The following is a 21,845-nucleotide window of genomic DNA, read 5'->3' on the forward strand; positions in this document are numbered from 1 at the left end:
ATCGAAGTCATATTCATATATTCAACATATTCTCTTGTTAGCAACGGTCGCACATATTGGTCATACACGAATGGCACTAAATCACTAATTATTCCTGTAATCGCCGTTTGTTTTAGTAGGGTAAGCGTCTGTATAACTTAAATAGCGAAGAGTTAATGTTATCGTCTTCGAATTTCAACATTTCCTGAAGCTCATTGCCCACCACGGATTCTTGTGCTAACGATTTCACGAATAGACTATTACATGCCTCATCTGGCCTCCTGACGTCCCCTTTTTTTTTTTATTGCTTACGTCTGGACGAGCTCACAGCCCACCTGGTGTTAAGTGGTTACTGGAGCCCATGGACATCTACAACGTAAATGCGCCACTCACCTAGAGATATAAGTTCTAAGATCTCAGTATAGTTACAACGGCTGCCCCACCCTTCAAACCGAAACGCATTACTGCTTCACGGCAGAAATAGGCAGGGCGGTGGTACCTACCCACGCGGACTCACAAGAGGTCCTATCACCAGTAAAGACGTCCTGACGTCCTGACGTCCCCATATTTAAATGTTCTTAATTACTAATGGTAAGACGTATTGCAAGCTTCCACGGGTAGGAATGTTCAAAAAAAATCAAGACAGCCAAAAAAATCCATTAAAACTTTTCTAGTATCGTTTGTTCGCTACCTTGATCGATTTCAAATAAAATAGTAATATATAGTTTTTTAATAAACTCATTATTAACGTTACACGATTACTGATGATTTAAGATTAAACTAATTAAAACGGCAGCTAATTACAAAATATGTAAACCGAACTAAGAAGTGAGTAACTTTTATCTATATTAATAACAAAACAAACTATGACAATGAACAAGCATTAGACGTATGTATAACGCGTTGAAGGACACTCCAAATCTGAGAATATAACGAACTTCATTCCAAGTTGTCGGGGTGGTTTTGTAGCGGGGAACAATGGAAAGCTACTTCGCCAAGTTCCTTTAACAACTTGCACACACACAGTACTTTATTCATGTCTTCTTTCTGCTTCTGTTTACGACATAAGATTTTAATAATTTAATAGAGCACCTTTTGAATTATTTAGACCAAGTTTAATTTGTGTGATATTACAAAATTACGCTTACTATTACTTATTACTGGTGGTAGGACCTCTTGAGAGTCCGCACGGGTACGTACCACCACCCTGCCTATTTCTACCGTGAAGCAGTAATGCGTTTCGGTTTGAAGGGTGGGGCAGCCGTTGTAGCATACTGAGACCTTAGAACTTATATCTCAAGGTGGGTGGCGTATTTACGTTGTAGATATGGGCTCCAGTAACCACTTAATACCAGGTGGGCTGTGAGCTCATTCACCCATCTATGCAATAAATAAAAAAATACTACGAGTATAATATTTTATGACGTGTAAATTAGACTGATTATTTTCATTTTTAGCTTGCCGCCCGAAGAGTGAAATATTCGTTATACCTATAGTATTGAGAGTTAGTTCTCATGTATCAATATCGCAGGTGGCATTCGTGTTATGTATTATACTAGGTGGGCTTCAAAAACCACGAAACAGTTGAAAAACGATTTTTTATTGGTTTCTTTTTGTATTGGTGCTTTTGTCCCTGCCTGATTGCTATTCCCGACTTCACTGGACTGGATGCTTTCGGGGTAAGCACCTGGGAAACTTTGCTGATATCTACCCACTAAAAAGATACGATGAGAAGGTCAGTGGGTTGTGTCTGTAGGAATATTGGTGCAGATAGGTCAGGTTTGAGCCCCGTGAGCTCACCTACTAGTTAAGGTTACACCGAAATAGCCTCCCAATGCTATGAGGTTAGGCAGGGAAAAAAAAGGTGCAGATAGTTAAAGCTTACTCGTAGCGATAGTAATATTAATGGATGATTTTCAGATCAGTAACTAAGTACCGAGGGCTTCTTTTTGTTGTAAAGGTCTCCAATGTTACAGACAAACGCGTGGCCTAATTTAAGTGGTTACCTAAGCCAATATCAAAGCATAAATACCGCCACCCACTGAAAATATGACGATAAAGTATAGATTGTGTTTTATAACTGCTGTATCACTCTTCAAACCATAAACATGACGGATTTTAATTTAATTTTATTGCATATATGGATGGACAAAATCACAGCCAACCTGGTGTTAAGTGGTTACCGGAGTCCAGAGACATCTACAAGGTAAATACCGCCACCTACCTTGAGATATGAGTTCTAAAGTCTCAGTATAGTTACAACGGCTACCCGCCCCTCAAATCGAAACGCATTACTGCTTCACGGCAGGGTGGTGGTACCTACCCGTGTGGACTCACAACAGGTCCTACCACCAGTAATTACGCAAATTATAGTTTTGCGGGTTTGATTTTGATTACACGATGTTATTCCTTCACCGTGGAAGTCAATCGTGAATATTTGTTAAGTACGTATTTCATTAGAAAAATAGGTACCCGCCGGCGGGATTCGAACACCGGCACACCGGTGCATCGCTCGATACGAATGCACCGGACGTCTTATCCTTTAGGCCACGACGACTTCGCGGTAAAGGCAATGTAGACCTCCCACCCTTGTGTGCTAACAATACGTACAACTACCAGTACATACCTTGAGATTTAATCCAACAATAATTAAAGTGCGTGTTCATTTTTTTTTATTGTTTAGACGAGTGAACGATCTAAGAGTACGTAAATGCCGCCAGCCATGTTGAGACATGAGTTCCAAGTCTACGTTCTACGGTACGACTTCCCCACCCCAAATTTTGTTATTCAAGTGATGTTATATACAGATTTATATTATGTTCTACATTAAAGAATCAAGTGTAAAATAATATGATTTTAACAATAATTCACCCACAACTGCAAGAACAATAACAAATAGGACATTTGAATAAACAAACAATGATATAGTACAATCTGATATATCTAAAGCAAACTAATAAAACAAAACTACAAACACATTCGATTAATGATACATCACCGTTAGGAGATAAAGGCTTATCGTATTTTATCGATGTTTATCGATGTTTTGACGTCACGCGAGGCACAGCACGCCCCGTCACGAAGCCTCCGATTTTGCTAATCCGAGTAACGTGTGAGTAAATTTACGATAGCCGATGAAATCAGTGGAGGCGATAGTAGAATCATCAAAATGTAATTTCGTATTTAATTACATTTTAATAGTTTTTCTTCGAGATCCGAATTGTTGATCACGTTATATGTATCGTCACTACTCCTCTTATAAGTTTGTTGAATATGTTTTTTTAAACTGATAATATAGTTAGTTTTATTGATTGAAATTTGGCTGTAATCGTTGACACCTCGATATTTAGATTCATTTAAAATATAAAATTTTCTCTCCTATTTTCTTTTTCGACAATTTTAAAACTATATCATTATTTTTTTTCTATCGATTATGCTGAAACTCTTCAATAGATAATACAACAAAAGAAAAGGAAGGAGATCGGCTCACAAAAAATTGGGCTTAATTATTTTTAAAAGGTGGAATTGGCCTTTTTAGGATGTTGGCTTGTGATCTAGAGACCTTTTCAGCTTCAACAGGAGGAGTGGAATTTGGTAACAATCGCCCGGGCATCTCCGAAGGAGCCCTTCCATTTGTAGGGTAGCAGCTTTGTGACTGCATATACTGCACACGATTTTAAAATTCGGCAGTCAGCTGACGCGGTCAACGGTCTTTCATAACGCACAGAGGGCGCCAGAATCCGGCAGGCTCCACAAAAGAACTACCTACAACGCTGGATAGATATTTAAACCTTACCTGACAAACTACCGAGTTCATAGTGCAATAGATAATATATTACTATTCCAGCTATCGTAATAGTTGTCTTTGTATTTTGAAAAAGTTTACATTGATTAAATGTTTCTTATATTACGGCCCAAATTCGGATTGGATTTTAATCTGGGTCATCTCCTGTATTAGCTGTCGGAGATACACCGACCGATTACACCGAATCTCAAATCTTTTACAAATATACTGACTTTGACTTGCATCAGCATCATTCGCTATAAGATTAACAAGGAAATCAAACTTATCCACTGTTATTGATATGGCTACCTGTGAAGTGTCATTTTATTTTCTTAAGGCATAGACAAGTGATCAGAACGAAACACAAGTGAACGAACAGTAGTGAACTCACCGATCCCTCTGCTTTTAAGTGGTTACAGCAACTCAGAATCATCACAATGTGAATACCAATCCAATTGGACACCTACATAAGGTCTAAGCCCCAAATAATTAAATTTCAAATGCACAGTTTCACCTGGCCTTGACACATTTAGTGATAACGATGGTTCATTTCGAGTCATAATTAATAGTTTCTGCCATTCTACATGTCGTATAGATTTAGTTTAATGACTATGAGAACATTCGTCCACAAATGAGCTAACAATATTATTTGTGGTCATGACACGTAACTCAGAAGCCGATATGTCGTTTATATCTTTACTAGCCCTTAATAATTAAGTGTTTTCACGACGAAATATGATGCGTTTGCTGAATGAGAAAAATATCTACTTTTTTTAATGAATGAGGAATTACTGGTGGTCTTTCCAGTTTCACCAGAGAAACAAACCGTATTGTGCGATATCTTATATTGTACAAGAAATATTCGTCACGGTAAAAAATCGTCGCAGCATATAACGGTGACCAACGAATATGATATTCCAATTAGTTTTTTATTTTATTGCTTCGATGTTTGGACGAGCTCACAGCCCACCTGGTGTTAAGTGGTTACTGGAGCCCATAGACATCTACAACGTAAATGTGCCAACCACCTTGAGATATAAGTTCTAATATCACAGTATAGTTACAACGGCTGCCTCACCCTTCAAACCGAAACGCATTACTGTTTCACGGCAGAAATAGGCGGGGCGGTGGTACCTACTCGTGCGAACTCACAAGAGGTCCTACCACCAGTAAAAAAATTGTAAGCATTTTTGTCCCTTCGCTTACACTAGCCGAAAAACATACTCTTAAAGCGAAGCACAGAAGATCGCTTAAAGAAACCTTCGTAGATAAAGTTAATAATGTGATTACACTGACATCAGACAAAAATACTTTGTAATCCAATAATCTCGTTCGTTACGTCCTACGTTTTCTGCTTCTTCGATGAAAAATGAACATAATAATATATTTCTTGATGAAAGTAAGATTTAACGAATCCTGAGCGGATTCATTATATTGCTTTTGAAGCATTAGTAGTTACTTTGATGGCGTATAATCGAAGGATAAAAATGTCTTGTTACTGTATACGGTGAATTGAGTTCTAAACATTTGTAGGGTTTTTTTTTTTTAACTGCTACAGAATAGGGTATCAATTTACTAATAGTTAAGCCAGTTCAGTTTAGAGCACTCTTCAGCAGTGGACTGTGAACAATCTGTGATGATGAAACCAAAATTATAGTACAGTTTTTTTTTTTTATATTAATGAATTGCGACGTTTAGAATTTTTTATGTTACTGCAATCAGAAACTAAACGTAGGGAGAAATTATTAAAGCTACCAAAAAAAAAAGATGTGGTGTCGCGGGACACCGGATAGGAACAAAGTTCCTTATTATAAAAATATTAATTTTAAGTTCTATTCGAGGTATAAAGAAAATCATTATTCGGGTATACATTTTTTATTATAATTTATTTATTGAAAAAAAAAACTACAAAGTTATCAACTTTAATTTATTCACAATGATTTATAAAAAATATATAGTAAAAAGATATGTTATTTTTTGTTTATTACAAACTTAAGTCGAACACTGTGTGCATTACTAATAAAAATCTTACGTTACGGACGTTTTTACCCTCCTCATCGTCTCGTAAGGAACTTCTTTCCAAAAGACATCTTTTTTATTTAGTTTTCTTAGTCTATAAAATAATACATTAGTATATTTTACACATTACGCTCGGTTCTTTGAGTGACTTACCGATAACATACGAGTATCCGTCGAGGGTGAGAACGCATTTCCTCAACGCACCGGAGGCGGATCGATGTCTGTGTGTCCTTGGAGCTGCACCCAACGCTCGTCCACCACCGGGGTCGCTGTGGCACTTGTGTACCAGCTCTTTGTCATTAGAAACATTACTTTTGCCGTCGACCGAACCCTGTCTGCTGCCTTCGAGCAGCGGTTTGCCTCGCCACATCGTCACATCATACGCTATCACCGAGTCAAACGAAGTCACTCACTAATCAAATCACTTTCAATCACCGTTCGAATTCACTCCTGTCTCAGTGTTATTCACAGTAAAATCTCTGTTTTTATTTATTTTTTATATATAGATAATGTTTTTGCGTTAATCCGTCCACTGTCATTTTCGATGGCCTTTGGTTCTTAGCGTTTCGGAGGTCCGTAATACGGAACGTTTAGAATGAGCGATATGTTTTCAACACTGTATTTGATATGCTATCGGTAGCAAATTAGTTCGCTTTGGGCGTTTCTCATAGCCTCCTTTAACTAAAATGAATAAATAAAAAATCTAAGTTCTTTTTTACGATTTGAACGTTAACAAAATTGGCGCAGCTTAGAAACGCGATGCTGTTTGAGTTTGTAAGCAAAGTTCGCGTAAGTTTGGACGCGGTGTTAGTGTGATGATGAATGTTTATAGTTTAAATTTGTAAGATACTTTGCGAGGCGATAATTATTTTCGTTAACACGTTCGAACGTATTGTGTTGATAAACGAATGAAGTTGATACGATATTTATGGCGCAAATGTGTTTCGAAATATCAAAATTGAAAGTTATTGGTGTCAGTATTCGAGGAGACGTAATAGTTAAATTAAAATTAATCATTTCGGAATGAATGAGTGTTCATAGTCACGATATTCATTTATTAAAAGCGGTATTTCGATAACTATTTGCATTGCTTCATCGGATTATTATTCTCGCATGCGAATTACAAAACCATTACCGAGCATTGATAATTCATTGCGGGCCTTGGGCTTTAGGTTTCGGATCGCTCCTAATTAAGCATTTAACGTTGCGTAAATAATTATTCGTAACAAAATCTTTCTTTGTTACGAGACTCGTTACTAATAGCACGGCTAATTGACCGAAAACAGACTCGTTGTTCTATAGGACGCGTCGTGTTTACGTTCGAGATAAAAGTTCGGAAACAAGTTACGTTTGTAAAATCGTGGCTGTAACTGAATATGATTAAATTTAATTGAAAACCGTTGACAATTTACGCGTTAAATACGCGTCGAACGAGTCACGTGCGGAAATACGAAAATCTATTTTGAAGCGGACAGTGTTGTTTTTCGGTTTGTAGTAACGCGGCACGGGGCGGCCATAAAACATTGCGTCATGACCCACGGCTTAGGGTGGTCCCCGCTTGTAAACAGATCGTGACGTTGTCAAGACGAGGCCGGCCAACAGGTGGGCCCGAAAATATTTACGAAAAGAAACTCACAAGAAACTCGCGGCAGCTTTTTTTTCTATTTTAATTGTTTTAAAAATTTCGAATTCATTTGTCGGTTGGTTTCGCGTTAAGTACGGTCATGCTCGGTGGTGCGCGAGTCGTGACCAGACTACCGGTCCGCGTGGAGGCCTGCGCGCGACTGTCGGCCACGCCACGACAAGCTCCCGCCTCTACAGGTAGAAGCTGATTAGTATTTAGTACCGAGCAATTGTTACATCCAGATTCGTTATTCCCGGGGTATCAGATGAAATAGCCCAATGAAGACCCGGCGACATTTGATTTGTATACAAATCAATTTGTATCTGGCTGGGAAAAGTACATATTTTACATTTTCCCGATTGTAGCTCTTTGATATCAACTTTTACTAATTTTGTAGCGTTAATTATGCTGTCTTAGTGATTCTAAATCTATTATAAACTAGTTGACCCGGCAGACTTCGTAGTGCTCCAATCGCTAAATAAAAGACCTAAGCTTTTGTATAAAATAAACTTAAAACAAACAAAATGAATCCGTCCGACGGGGGGGACATCAAAGGAAAAACTAAATTGTTATTATTATTTAATTCTGAGCATTGTCATATTTATTTACCTTTTACGCTTTCTGTGGACTTCCACAAATCATCCAAGACTAAAAGTAGTCAAATCGGTCCGGTCCAGCCGTTCTCGAGTTTTAGCGAGACTAACGAACAGCAATTCATCTTTATATATTATTATATAGATAACGTTTTTGAGCATTAAAATCGAAAAATAAAGCATTTCTCTGAAAACAAGAGCTATGTAATTCTAGATTATTCGTTCGCCGAGAAATAAGATAAATTCAAAACTAGACTGTTATTCTTTAGTGAACACGATACGATCGTATTAAAATATTTCAATATATATATATTAAGTCTTCATCTTCGTACATACATATAATCTTGATAGTATTCACAGTAGTGGGTATTATAGAAAAGAAGAAATCGGACAAAAACCCGAATCGATATAAGGTCGCTTCCGAGTCGAGAAATCTTTCATACTCACATATTCAAGGTCCGAACATTCAATCCACCGAGTAACATTGTCCACTCGGTGTATGTTTACATTGTATTTGACATAAAAACGTTACGTTTGACTATTTTTTTAGACTAATGAACCCGTAGTAGTCGAAATTCGACTATAATTAATTGAAATTATAAGTTTGACCATTATTAGGGCTCTACTATCAAAGACTATTTATTATACTTCTATAGTCACAGATTTCGCCAAGACTACCTATAGACAAATATTAATAAAGACAAACAATATTTAATCTATTCTCGAATTGACCACAGACGTCAAGAACAAAAGTTTGACAATAAATAAATAGTATGCATGCGTGTGTGTGTCAAATACATGGTAGTATGTGTAATGTTTTCTTTATTGATTTAATGTATCTTTTATGCATTATTTAAAAAAATATATCGGCATTGTGCACTTCTTCTCTATATTCTCTATAAGTGTGGAAAATTTAATACTCCTCCGTCCGCGCAATTTTCGTAAAAAGGGATACAAAGTTTTTGCTTCACGTGTTAATATATAGATATAAACCCTCCATGTGTTTATGATCGCGCGCGTAGCTTTCACGGCCGACTCCTGAGTTGAATGCTCAGTAAGGATCACGGAAACCATAATATTTGACTTCTCATGCCAACCCACCCACAGCTGGAAATTTTCAGTTTAATTTTATTGCTCTACTTTGGCATAAAGCTCGCGGTTCGTATGACGTTGAGTCGCTACTAGAGTCTGTAGACATCACAGCGTCATAGCTCGCTATAGCATAGAGGTGGCATAGTTTTGAACTTGTTAAGTTAGACGAGCTTACAATTAGTATCAATGGTCTTGTTTAAGAAATTATCTCAAAGTTTCATGTAACTACAGAACGCGGCAAGGAAAGTTATACTTGTAACTTCTATATGATTCATGACGTAAATCTTAAAAGAGATTAATATGTTATAAAGGTGACATCAATGGTAATTTTGAATATTGAAACTTTAGAAGAAGGAACATTAGAAATATTTAAAAAAAATGTGAATATTGAAATATAAAAAAACATAAAAACTGGTGAAGCAATGTCTTTAAATGTTGTTTCTCTATATAGAGCAACACAGTTTGTGCTATAGTTTTACTAGACTAAGCTTTGTTTTGATTATATTATATTCGATTTTATTTTTGATTTATATACTTATAGTCTTTTATATAGATACTATATCATACTATTATATACATACTTATAGTCTATTATACTTTCCATCCTACTATATAGTTTGTATCTGTCGAAAAACCTCTACAATTGTGATTTACGTTCTAATTTGTATGGGATTTGCTAACCAATTCAATCATTATTGCACCCTCGCTATTGTCACTGTCAAAAAATCACATCATACTCAGTTCATTCAGCTCTGGTGCTGAAGCGTGAAGTGAGTTTGCACAGGAAGGTATTGTTGTCTGCTGGCACGAAGACATTTTTTTTTTAATGCATTCCTGGGTGAAGGATTTCACGGCCCAACGACCCACGGTTAAGGTTACTGGAGCCCATAGACATCTACAACGCAAATGCCGCCACCCACCTTGAGATATGAGTTCTAAGGTCTTAGTATAGTTATAACGGTTAGCCCACCCTTCAAACTGAAACGCGTTACTGCTTCACGGTAGAAATAGGCAGGGTGGTGGTATCTACCTATGCGGACTCACCAGACGTCCTACCACTGGTAATTATGCAAATTAGAATTTTTCGGGTTTGATTTTTATTACATGACGTTATTGCTTCACACACCACACAATTACTGGTGGTAGGACCTCTTGTGAGTCCGCACGGGTAGGTACCACCGCCCCGCCTATTTCTGCCGTGAAGCAGTAATGCGTTTCGGTTTGAAGGGTGGGGCAGCAGTTGTGACTATACTGAGACCTTAGAACTATATCTCAAGGTGTGTGGCGCATTTATGTTGTAGATGTCTATGGGCTCCTCTAACCACTGAACACCAGGTGGGCTGTGAGCTCGTCCACACATCTAAGCAATAAAAAAATAAAAAAAAGAACCGTGGAAGTCAATCACGAATATTTGTTAAGTACGTATTTCATTAGAAAAATTTGTATCTGCCTGCGGGATTCGAACACCGGTGCATCGCTAGATACGAATGCACCGGACGTCTTATCCTTTAGGCCACGACGACTTGTATAATTCTTCAATAAAGTTGTTCGGAATTAAAAAACTAATTTATTCTTTTATACGCACTATATCACTGGGCTACGACGACGAATAGAAAAAAACTCAATAAAGCCGAAACCAGAAAACAACTTAAGCACATTCACTTCCAATAAAAATTTATTTAACCACTATTTTCGTTCTGGACCTCGATTTATATCAATTTAGGTCGTCGGCTCCGTACAAAAGTCACAATTTAAGTGAAGTCCTCTAGATGCGAACGTGCCTTCTAATTTTATCCTTGGCACGAGAAAACAATTCGACGATACTTTGTGAAAGCGTTATTAGTTCTCGCGACGACAGGAAAAATCCATCTGGATTCATTCGCCAAAATAGTCCGTCAGACGATCTTATCATCTACATCAATAATTATAATCTATGGGGCTGTAAGAAGATATGTTTAACTATATCATTGAAGAGGATCAGATCTTATCATAATTGAAAAGCATCAGTGGCTTAATTTGAGAAGTGCAACGTACTTCTCAAATTAAGCCACTGATGCTTTTGCAAAAGAATAGATCTTATAAAGTTTTTGTTAAATGTAAATAATTCTTCAATCATAAGTTTTTATTTTTATTTTTATTGCTTAGATGGATGGACGAGTTCACAGCCCACCTGGTGTTAAGTAGTTACTGGAGCCCATAGACATCTACAACGTAAATGCGCCACCCACCTTGAGATATAAGTTCTAAAGTCTCAGTATAGTTACAACGGCTGCCCTACCCTTCAGACCGAAACGCATTACTGTTTCACGGCAGAAATAGGCAGGACGGTGGTACCTACCCGTGCGGACTTACAAGAGGTCCTACCACCAGTTGAAATTCATTCATTCGTTCGTTCATTGGTAAAGAGCCAATTGAGAGCACAGATAGGGATTGCATATCTGCTAATTTCTGTCGCAGAGCAGTCGATCGTGCTGTATAAATGATAGCAACGTAATATATGTAGGTAATAAGCAACTTCGATCTCTTGTCTACAGAAGGCTGTGCTAGCGTTGGGATGTCGATAAGCTACGAAAACGTCATTGCGGATCCTCCCGATCCATCAACGGTGCTTTTAGGTACCACAAGCACCGGTCACCGTCCTCGTCGAGCCCGTCGCTTGTGATGAAGGGATTGACGAGCGAATTAACCCATAGACAGAGCCCGCTGAGTTTCTTGCCGGATCTTATAATTAAAGGACTGTTTTATTTGATATGAGCAATAACAATTCGATGTTTGTAATTGAAATTCAATTATGTTTACTCCATTCAAATAAGTGAATAATTTTTTTTGTTATGATATTTATTTCAAATTTTACACTTTAAATGGCTCTCCTGTAAACTTGCAAAAATGACGCTTAATCCAAATAGCTTTTCACCCTTCGATCTATATTTATATAGAGCTTTTGAAAATAGAACCTGAATAACGTTCATATCAAAGCTTTAAATTAATTACGGTAAATTTTTTACCATCGGGCGATTTAATACATAAAATATAGTGGAAATAATTCTTATTCTGAATTTAAAACAATCAAGTTCGGATACTAAGAGATTATGCTCAAGAAACTTTGGAATGATAAAGAAAGCTTTTTATCAATCCGAGTCAAAAAGTATTCGCAACATCATTTGTTTTAACGAAGACACGTTAAACTTGTTAACGAGACATGATGTTGGCAGTTCTGTATTCAACCCGCCTTGTTTTGAAAACCTTGAAACTATGGGCCGGTATAAAGGTCAGTCAACGTGAAAGTGTAGGAATGTTAGGATTAGTACTGACAAGGTGGGGTGGTTAATCAAGATTTTTTTTTTTGGAACGAAGTTGTTTATGGGCCGATGCGGAGGCCATTTGTAATTACGGAAATTATAATTTTTGCGGGTTTGATTTTTATTACAGTTGGAACGAAGTTCCTTATCGCGCGTTGTGAAAGGGAGCTAGACGGAAAAAATTCTTACGAAAAGTTGTCACGACACTTTTTAGATCCGTCATTCTAACCAATCAACGTGTAGGCGCTTATCGCGTGACATTGCTCGTATCCGATTGGTCCGCGTAATGAGTACAGTTTCTCGAGATAGCGTTTCAACAATAGTAATTTAGTTCATAGTATTGTTTTTTTCTTCTTCATAATGCCGTAATTTATTATTATAACTTAAAAAAAAAATTACAATTCCTTCACTAATTAATCGAAAGGAACTTCGTTCCATCCGGGTGTCCATTGACACCTCTGAAGTTTTTTTTATTACAGGCTCAGTCGCATCGCTCGATACGAATGCACCGAGCGTCTTATCCATTAGGCCACAACGACTTCTTATTGCGATCACGAAACTTCATATAGATATTATTTTTATAAAATATGTTTACTGGAAATAGAGTGGCACTGGTTAATATCACCATTCTGCCTATTTCTGCTTCCAAACAGCCATCTATGATGACACAGCAGAGACTTTTTTGTTGCGTAAATGGATGGACGAGTTCACAGCCCATCTGGTTGTTAAGTGGTTACTGGAGCCCATGTACATCTACAACGTAAATGCGCCACCCACCTTGAGATATAAGTTCTAAGATCTCAGTATAGTCACAACGGCTGCCCCACCCTTCAAACCGAAACGCATTACTGTATCATGGCAGAAATAGGCGGGGCGGTGGTACCTACCTGTGCGGACTCACAAGAGAAGAATTCTAAAGAATTGTAAATATTTTAGAAAAATGTCTGTTCAAGCCTTAAGTTTTTCATAAAATCGGTAGGTATTCAAAGATGTTGAATGTAAGGTGAGACATCAAATACTTTTACTCGCGAGTCTATTAGCATGGTATTGACATTGTCGATTAGAAACTCCAAAATCCCCGAGTCCTATAATATTGATATAGGCTCCATGTATTTGAATTATTGTCGAATTCTACGTACGCCCTTTAGAATTAACGACAATTTACTTTATAACCGAATTACATTAATGGAACTGTGAAAATTCTTTGAAAGTTAATAAAAGTACTGGAGGCAGCTGCTTGGCACTGTCCCTGGCATTGCTGACGTCCATGAGCGACGGTAACCACTTACCATCAGGTGGGCCATTTGCTTGTCTACCTACAAAGGCAATAAATACAAAAGTAAAATTTCTTAAAAGGCGTGTCTGTTTTTGTCTTTTTGTAGGGTCGAATCATCAATGCCACTTACCACCTATTTTCGCTATCGATAAGCCTGATTCAATTTATAGCACCCAGGACATGTATTCTTCTGACTTCAAAAACACGGTTTCGTGGTACCAATTCTTCTACGGGAGTATATACTTAGCAAAGCATGTTTTTTGTCAAAAGTCCTGTTTTAAACCAATAAGATTACATTTTATAAATTTTATCCAGGATCATCCAGCGTCGTACCGAGACGGGCTGAAAGCAGCTTGTCCGAAATGCCAATAACACTTGACTGAGATATTATTTATAGAGATGAAAGTAATAAAGATTGAAATTTATTAATTCCCGTTTTTTTGTTCGGCCATCTAAAGAAGATAGCTCATCTGATGTTTACAATTTTTTAGATTGGTATGCAGTGTTTCACATATCACGATTAAAATAAATAACAGTAAAAAAAAAAACAAAAATAAAAATCTTTTATAGAACCAACTAAAACCGCTTTTTTTTTCTTACACTATTTTTAATTCAAATTTACTAAAATTTATTTTCTATTTTTTACTTGGATTTTCTATAAAAGCGTTTTTTTTTTGTTTTTTTTTTAAACTATTATTTATTTTTCATTGTTTAGTTGAATTTAAATTTTTTCAATCTTTTTTTTTTTAAATATTATATTGTCATCGGTCCTTAATAAGTATGCCAAATTTCGAATTAATCCGACGTTTTGAAGGGAGTCAAAATCATGTTCAAAGATTCCGTTACAAACATACATACGTCTGAATGTAATAAAAGCTTATTAATAAAAAGTACAAAACAAATTCAACATCTACATACAAGTAGCGCCATCCTACAATGAGCGGTGAAAAACAGAACTAAATGCTTCCGCAAAACTCACTTACCTATTGTGTACGTGGCGCCATCTATCTGAAACGTGGCACTCTTGCACTTCTTGAAGATTTTACCGCTGACGACTTGTCTAGTGGCGCTGCCGTGCGTCGAAGGTTTCGATGCGATCTCCCGTCTCACCAACGCATGCGTGGCGCTAGTGTCGAATTTATTCCTCAACTCTTCGAAAGACAAATCCGTTGGCGTTACGGATTCGCTGCACTGAACTTGCCCGCACTGCCCGGATAAGTCAGGTTTGGCCGTCTTGTCGTCCATTTTTATAGTTCACTCACTAACATTTACATACGTCTTACTTAATTAAATCATGAACTATTTAATAAAAAAAGATTTTGATTACATTGAAACACGCTATGGACGTCAAATGGCTAGGATGAATGCGATGGTTCGATGCTGAGCAGAAACAAAAAAAATTAAAAATTTATTTACATATTATCATCTATTTTATCCATTATAATATGTGCTCACGAATAGTCAAATTCAACGATAAACATTATTATGAAACAAACATTTTAATTACAAGTAATTTGTGTAAATTATTACTAAAGGTTTTTTTTTCTCCTTCTTCAGCTGATAGCCTTGAGAGGCTATGTCAACATAATCGGGCGAGTAGATGAGCTCACAAGCTCAAACCTAATAGCGAGGTTGCTAATACTGACCCTAGCAATACCAGTGCTATGCAGAATCTACCACCGGATTGGAAACGCGACCTACTGAGAAGATCCGGCGAGAAACTCAGTGGACTGTGTCTGTGGGTTAGTTTACTCGCCGAGCCCTTCGTCGACGGGTTCGATGAGAACGATGACCGGTTACTCAAGGCTAACGGTGTAACGCTGTGATTAATGTACGTACGATGTAGACTCTTTTCCTGTCCACCCATCTCTTGTTCTCAAAAACATCACCAACGTATAATCAGAGGACCCAAAAAACGCATCACCTATGTGCAGCGAGACAGACAGCCCACTGCCCGAATAGAGGGGGTAAGGTAAGGTGTCTAGAGAACCCGACGAGAGATCAATTGCGCTAAGATCGGCTCGTCAACCAGTTATTTTTTTTATTTTATAGCCTAGATATGTGGACGAGCTCACAACCCACCTGGTGTTAAGTGGTTACTGGAACCCATAGACATCTATAACGTAAATGCGCCACACACCTTGAGATATAAGTTCTAAGGTCTCAGTATAGTTACAACGGCTGCCCCACCCTTCAAACCGAAACGCATTACTGCTTCACGGCGGAAATAGGCGGGGCGGGTGGTACCTACCCGTGCGGACTCACAAGAGGTCCTACCACCAGTATATTTTATCTATTGCCCTTGTATGCAGACGAGCATACCTAATGGTGAGTGGTTACCGTCGCCCATGGACTTTAGTAATGCTAGGGGCAGAGCCGAGCCGCTGCCTACCGCTTAATACTCTCCACAAGACTCGTTTGAAGAAGGACAAGTCATAGCGCTTGGGAAACACCGTGAAGTGGATCTCATTCCATAGCCAATAAAGCGAATAGAAACTACGTTACGTTCAGGAATAAGAACCGAAGGATAAGAATAACAAAGTAGTTAGCGTTTTGAAATTGAAAATTACCATCCTAAGGTTTAGGGGAACCGTTTCAATTTATTATAGCTTTTAGTAATGAATTAAAAAAAAATTTTTAGATAATTCTTAGAACATTTGTTCATTATAAATGCAAGGTGAATCTTGCACAAAACGCCACAGTGCTAACTAGACAAAAATCTTAACAAAGAACACGAAATCTTCGCAAGTAATACCTACTACATTTTACAGCGTATCTAGTCGATGTCTGTTATACTTCGTGTTTCGATCGAGATTTCATTCATCAGCTTGTAGTAATTACTGAATCATGACTTATCGCTGGTTACTGTCGATCCAATCTCGCTCTCTATTTATATCAGACATCGGATAAGAATCTTCTCTAATTTGTTTTGTGCCAAATATATAATATCATTAGGAAAATGTTCTTATCGCGAAATCTGAATGGTAACGGAAAATCTAACATTATTATCCGATAGCGGTTTTTTACATGTTATTTTTATTCAAAATAAAATTAAGCATTTAATTACAACGAATTATCGATTTCGATGAGTACCAGAAACTATTTTATTTAAGAGTTGTTAATTAAAATATCGATTTTTTCCCGCCTAGTCAGAGACAAATGAAATTAATTTTAAAAATATCTCAACATAAACGAAAAATAATTATCAATTAGCGAACCATAAATACTTTTCGTCTTTGTAACTTTCATCCCTTTTTTTATTGCTTAAACTGGTGGACTAGCTCACGGCCTACCTGATGTTACAGTGTTAATAAAAAACAAAGATCCCTGGAAACGATCATTGATAGCCTAAGGAGCTTTTGGAGGCTAAAGGCAGTACAACATGTAGGTCGGTAGGCGAGCTCACGAGCTCAGCTAGAGAGAAATACTAATACTAGCCTTAGCAAGAGCAGTGCTTCGCTCAATCTACCACTAGATCGGAATTAGGACCCACTGGCAATATCCGGCGAGAAACTCAGTGGGTTAGAATCGAAGGTTTAGTACTAGGTATTATCAAATGCTTACAAAAATATTTGACTTACATAAAAATATTATGATACGTATTTTGTTTGTGTTAAAACTTCTTTAGACGCGTGTTGTAATTTGATTGAAGCGTAGCGACGGTTCAGAATACTACAGTGCACCTTCCATTTTGTACAAGTCCATAGAACTTTATATTCAGATGAATGTAATTCAACTGTATTACAAAACAGTGACCTCATTCTTCAAACATGAACGCTAGATAGTTTTAATGCAGAAATACGCACAGCTGTACCTGCAAGAAAGAACTCGCAATACGTCGTGCCACCTGTAAACCGTACCCACTAAATCAAAAAATAATTATGCTAATTGCCAAAAATTATCAAATTAATAACACAATTTGGGCTGCGAGAACGAAAATTTAACATCATGTATATTTCTCAAAGCGCTCTGCTTAATAAAATGTGGTATAATTAAATGAGGTGTTTGGTCTCTTTCAATTATGTGACAAGCTTACTGATGGTAGGACCTCTAGTGAGTCCGCGCGGGTAGGTACCACCACCCTGCCTATTTCTGCCGTGAAGCAGTAATGCGTTTCGGTTTGTAGGGTGGGGCAGCCGTTGTAACTATACTTGAAACCTTAGAACTTATATCTCAAGGTGGGTGGCGCATTTACGTTGTAGATGTCTATGGGCTCCAGTAACCACTTAACACCAGGTGGGCTGTGAGCACGTCCACCCATCTAAGCAATAAAAAAAAAAAGTTGTCTGTCACTAAATGGTGATTGGTGTCGTAGCTATTTTTGTCGGGTGGCATTCGTGCATTCAGAATTGAAGTGCTATTACAAATATTTAAGTGTTTCTTATGTCTCAACGTAGCAGTATATTCCACATTTATTAATAAGGCAGTCGAGATATGTGGGTAAATACGTTATACTACCCAATGATCGAAATCCGACCTTAATTATTTCAATCCAGTTTCGCAGCAATTTTGTGTATTATAAATAACTTATTAACAAATGACTTCATTTCGATATTTATATTTAAAATAATACATTTAAAATAGTTGATAGAAACTGAAAGTTTTTAATTAAAAGCTCACCACCAGCTACGAGAAAGAAAATAAGAAAATGCCTCTACAGATTGAGGAGACAATTGCAATTAACGGTTTTGTCATTGTCTATTTATCGATTTTATATCTAAATAAATTTCTTTTCTCAGATTTAGACCGTATCTAAATTGAAGTCTAGATATGTTTCTAAGCTCTACACCATTTTTAAGAAATAAAATTAATTTAAAAATATTGACTACTTCAAAAGTAATGCAATCTTCTGAGTATTCGGCTGCGTGGAATTGCCTGTATGAACGTACCGAGACGATTTCTACTTGGACAAGTTTCGCGAGTGATAGTTGTACGGAATTCAAAACTGAATATCCAAAGCAATTTAAACTCTTGCTTCAACTTATTAAAATGCAATATTAGCTTAAGAACTATACCCTTAACTTATTCTATCGAGTGATGGACAGACAGTTATTACCCTTAGGATCTTTTAAATTTGTTACATGAACATGCTTTTAATTCTCCATCTTCAAAGATTGTTCGCATGGGTTTTGAATATATATTTTTCTATTGCATAGCTCACCTAGTGTTAAGTGGTTACAGGAGCTTACAACGTAAATACCGCCACCCACCCTGAGATATGAGTTCTAAGGTCTCAATATAGTAACAACGGCTGCCCCAGCCTTCAAACCGAAACGTATTACTGCTTCACGACAGAAATAGGTAGGGTGGTGGTACCAGTAATAAAGCCTAATAAATAGACAGCCTCGTCAAGGCATGCATTACCTAAGATATAGTCTCTTCCTTGCTGGGCATTTCTACAAGTATCTGATGGAAGCAGAATATTTTGAAAAAGTTTAACTAAGTCATAGAATAGTTCTTCTTTTATCGTTATCGAGTTTAATCGAGTGAATCAATGTCACCTTTGAATGCGTATTTTGTTATTATAATTTATTAATATTTAATTACGTAACGTGTAACTAATCATCTATCATCTATCAATCAGGGGCCACTGGTAAGTGTTTTTGAAATGACAATCTAATGACGACTCTCCACCGGATCTGGAAACGTCCTTATTATGTGAAACGGTCACGCATTGCCTTTCAAAACATCCTAGGACATCTTTTTCTTCAAACGAGGATTTTTAAAGAGCCCTCATTGGCTTAACTGCGGCGCTGGCATTGCGGAAATTTATGAGCGTGATCACATATGACCAAGCAGCTAGTAAACTTACGTTTACCTTTAGATAATTCAAGGCCTTACTGCTTAAGTTCAATTATATTTTTTTGCGCAGAAATAAGCAGAATCTATATATTAATACGTGAAGCAAAAACTTTGTTTGTACCCCTTTTTACGAAAATTGCGCCGTCGGAGGATGAAGAAATTTCTCAAACATAATATAGATACTATAGAGTAGGAGTCCAGAATGTTAATATTTTTTTAAATTATGCATAAAAAACGTATAAAATGAATTAAAAAAAACATTACACACACTACCATGTATTTGACACACACACGCATGCTTACTATTTGTTTATTGTCAAACTTTTCTTATTGCTTATAGTCTGTGGATAAATTGAGAGTAGTTTAAATATTGTTTGTCTTTATTAATATTTATCTAAAGTTTAGTCTTGGCGAAATCTGTAATTATAGAAGTATAATAAATAGTCTTTGACAATACAATCATAATATTATAGTGTACAAACTTATAATTTCAATTAATTATAGTCGAATATAGACTGAAATATAGACTGAAGTCGTAGTGGCTTAAAGGATAAGACGACTTCCGGTGCATTCGTATCGAGCGATGCACCGGTGTTCGAATCTCGCTGGCGGGTACCAATTTTTCTAATGAAATACGTACTCAACAAATGTTCACGATTGACTTCCACGGTGAAGGAATAACATCGTGCAGTAAAAATCAAACCCGCAAAATTATAATTTGCGTAATTACTGGTGGTAGGACCTCTTGTGAGTCCGCAAGGGTAGGTACCACCGCCCCGCCTATTTCTGCCGTGAAGCAGTAATGCGTTTCGGTTTGAAGGGTGGGGCAGCCGTTGTGACTATACTGATTGGGGCAGCCGTTGTGACTATATTATGTAGGTGTATAATAAAAATCTTACATTTATATCCGTTATCTGATACCTGTAACACAAGTTCTTTACGAACTTATCACGGGACCAGTTAACGTGGCGTGATTGTTAGTAAATATTTACTGAGACCTTAGAACTATATCTCAAGGTGTGTGGCGCATTTACGTTGTAGATGTCTATGGGCTCCAGTAACCACTTAACACCAGGTGGGCTGTGAGCTCGTCCAGCCAACCAAGCAATAAAAAAAAAATTCAATTAATTATAGTCGAATTTCAACTACCTGGGGACCACTAGTTGTAGTAAATAACCAAGCGAGCTCTCAATTTGATACGGTCTACCAGTAGTAACAAAACGAGCGCCATTGAATTCGAGAGAACGATCGAAATGAATGCAGCCCGTGAGATTGGCCACGTCATTACCATACGAAGACGAAACGGACCCGAAGTAGTTCCGCAAGTGGTCGTGTTGTGGAAATTGAATATTTAAACACGTACGAACCTCGAACAATTTTGATCTTGGATGAGTTTGGTAAATGTGAAAAGTTAAACACAATTTTTTTTTTTTTTTTTATTGTTTAGATGGGTGAACGAGCTCACAGCTCACCTGATGTTAAGCGGTTACTGGAGCCCATAGACCTCTACAACGTAAATGCGCCACCCACCTTGAGATATAAGTTCTAAGGTCTCAAGTATAGTTACAATGGCTGCCCCACCCTTCAAACCGAAACGCATTACTGCTTCACGGCAGAAATAGGCAGGGTGGTGGTACCTACCCGCGCGGACTCACAAGAGGACTCATAAGAGTCACACTACCAGTGAAAAATTTTATATTTATTAAATTTAATCGAATCGACGACGACATAAACTCTTAATTAGGAATTTATTTTAAACTAGCTGTTAGCGGCAGCTTCGCCAGCGTCAAGGAAAAGTGTCAATGAATTTTTCTAAAGCGTCACATAAGCTTTATAATGATATTTAATAAAACAGTTTCCTGTGCGAACGGGATGTTCGAGCTAGTTTATATCGCTCTCCTGACCTAAAACTTAAAAAATACTTGGTAATCCGTTGCTTTGTTTCGACGCGAAAAAAAAGACAAAAAAGATGTGTGGTGTCGTGGGACACCGGATAGGAACGAAGTTCCTTATTATAAAAATATTAATTTTAAGTTCTATTCGACGTATAAAGAAAATAAAACTGGAGGTTTCGCAACAACCCACGGTCATTCGGTAACGTGCGAACTTATTGTGGTACACTTCATTCACGGTTGTTTGCATAAGAGTTAGTGTATTGCGCAAACGAACGCTCAGAGATCGTGGTCAATGAATGATAAAAAAATATGATATTTTTTGTACGTTATTATAAAGTTAAGCCGCGCACTGTATGCATTACTAATAAAAATCTTGCGTTACGGACGTTTTTTCCCGGTTAAGGTACCCCTCCGCATCATCCCATAAGGAACTTCGTTCCAAAAATATGAAATATTTCTTCTTCACTTCAACATCAAGCTTC

The 21,845-nt window shown here is 37.3% G+C and overlaps 1 protein-coding gene across 11 annotated transcripts in view; it reads right to left on the bottom strand.

The window, feature by feature from the left end:
* The window catches only part of Pde1c (Phosphodiesterase 1c), a 474,080-nt gene that overhangs the window by 187,119 nt on the left and 265,116 nt on the right, over positions 1–21,845 (bottom strand). For 4 of the 11 annotated variants that reach the window (XM_089727129.1, XM_089727132.1, XM_089727133.1 and 1 more), the window contains exon 2: positions 14,650–14,965. The exons of 2 other annotated variants lie outside the window; for them this stretch is intronic. In XM_089727129.1, coding sequence (XP_089583255.1) covers positions 14,650–14,911 — 262 coding nt within the window. In that variant the 5' untranslated portion in view covers positions 14,912–14,965. Of the gene's footprint in view, positions 1–5,935; positions 7,583–14,649; positions 14,966–21,845 lie in introns of those variants that run through there. 5 more of the 11 variants (XM_089727134.1, XM_089727130.1, XM_089727136.1 and 2 more) reach the window with 4 other exon arrangements.

This window comes from Bombyx mandarina, chromosome 04, assembly GCF_030267445.1.
Source record: "Bombyx mandarina strain Sakado chromosome 04, ASM3026744v2".
Lineage (NCBI taxonomy): Eukaryota > Metazoa > Arthropoda > Insecta > Lepidoptera > Bombycidae > Bombyx > Bombyx mandarina.